The 1,524-nt window shown below is 52.6% G+C and overlaps 1 protein-coding gene across 1 annotated transcript in view; it reads left to right on the top strand.

Annotated features, from left to right (window-relative positions):
- Positions 1–1,524, top strand: part of LOC308154247 (kinesin-like protein KIF13B) — a gene marked incomplete at its 5' end in the record, with an annotated part of 29,931 nt that extends 28,407 nt beyond the window's left edge. Inside the window, 2 exons of the mRNA XM_080527415.1 lie at positions 1–406; positions 1,159–1,524. The exon at positions 1–406 is cut by the window's left edge and continues 65 nt beyond it. Coding sequence (XP_080383541.1) covers positions 1–406; positions 1,159–1,475 — 723 coding nt within the window. The 3' untranslated portion in view covers positions 1,476–1,524. The remainder of the gene's footprint in view (positions 407–1,158) is intronic.

The raw sequence follows: 1,524 nt of genomic DNA, 5'->3' as shown, positions 1-1,524 counted from the left end.
ACCCCAGCCCCAGCCTCATCCTCCTCCCCAGCCTCCAGCCCAGCCCCAGCCTCCAGCCCAGCCCCAGCCTCCACCCATCTTAAACCCTCCATTACTGTGAGTTCAGCTGTCAACCCATTCAAGATTCAGAAAGTGAAAACCTCAGATCTGAAGTCCTTCCACCGCATCCTGGATGAGGAAGGGGGGCAGGCAGGGGGGGGGCTGACTGTCCCTGAGCCAATGGAGAGGCCGGAGGTGATCTCAGACCCAGAGGAAGGGGGCGTCGCCACCACCGCTCCCCCTGATTGGCTGAAGGAGGGGGAGTGTGTGACCGTGGGAGCCAGTAAGAGAGGCACGGTGCGCTACGTTGGACCAGCTGACTTCGCTGAGGGTTCCTGGGTGGGCGTGGAGCTGGACACGCCAGCAGGTAGGGGGGGGGGGGGGGGGGCTCCTATTGGAATTTTCTGTGCCTCTCTGAAAATATGCGTCTTTCAGGTCTATGCTGATTCCATAGTTGCCCTGCTGTATATATGACAGAAGGAGCTTTGTTGTCAACATACAAATGAAAAGGGGCATTTCACCACTCTCTTGTTGAGGACCCTGAAATCTAGTATGGGTCTCATTCCAGCCATTATCTTTGGGACAAGTAAATAAGGGGATTACAAGCTCATGTCCCACTGGACCCTGGGGACTAGTACCACTGCGCCCTTTGCTAGAAGATTCAACTCTACTTTTCTTTCTTCGTCTTTTTTCTGGTCTTTCAGAAAACAACCAATGCAAAACTTTTTGGGAGGACGAGTGACAGATGTCACCCCATTATATAGCACCCATAAGGGGCAGAGACATTTTAAGTCTTCAGTCATTGTTACCTAGGTAGCGGGGTAAACCAATAGGAGCAGAGCTCTCCTATAGGGCGGAGATCCATGAAATAGAACAAATAAAATGAAAAATGTAAACATTCTAAATCAAAGATTATTTGTCATATACCGGTACACAGAGTATTAATAACCAAGCACAATGTTAACTAGCAGCATTAATAACCAGCCAGAGTGTTAACTAGCAGCATTAACCCTAACCCTGTGTTAACTAGCAGCATTAACCCTAACCCTGTGTTAACTAGCAGCATTAACCCTAACCCTGTGTTAACTATGTTGTCGTTCTGTCTCACTGGTCTTCCAGGGAAGAACGACGGGTCTGTGGGCGGCAAGCGCTACTTCCACTGTAACCCTGGTTACGGGGTGCTGGTGAGGCCTGATAGGGTGAGCCGTGGAGAAGGCGGGGCTAAGCAACGTCGTCAGAAGCGTCATAGTGCCAACCTATCAGGCTCCTCCCCCAACCTGGCTGCTCTCACCGCCCTGGCCAAGGGAGAAGCTCCGCCCACACGCAGGGGGGACACCCCCGCCAAGGAGGCTCCGCCCACACGCAGGTCAGACACTCCCACCAAGGAGGCTCCTCCCACACGGAGGGCAGAGAACCGCAAGTCCTGGAACAGCTGAAAGACAGACTTTCCCTTTGAATGTATGAAAGCCCAAGGAGACTCTGACT

Source organism: Nansenia antarctica (genome assembly GCF_963989245.1).
Source record: "Nansenia antarctica genome assembly, chromosome: 3".
Lineage (NCBI taxonomy): Eukaryota > Metazoa > Chordata > Actinopteri > Argentiniformes > Microstomatidae > Nansenia > Nansenia antarctica.
Note: the sequence above shows the minus strand (reverse complement) of the source record. Positions and strands in the feature narration are given on the sequence as shown.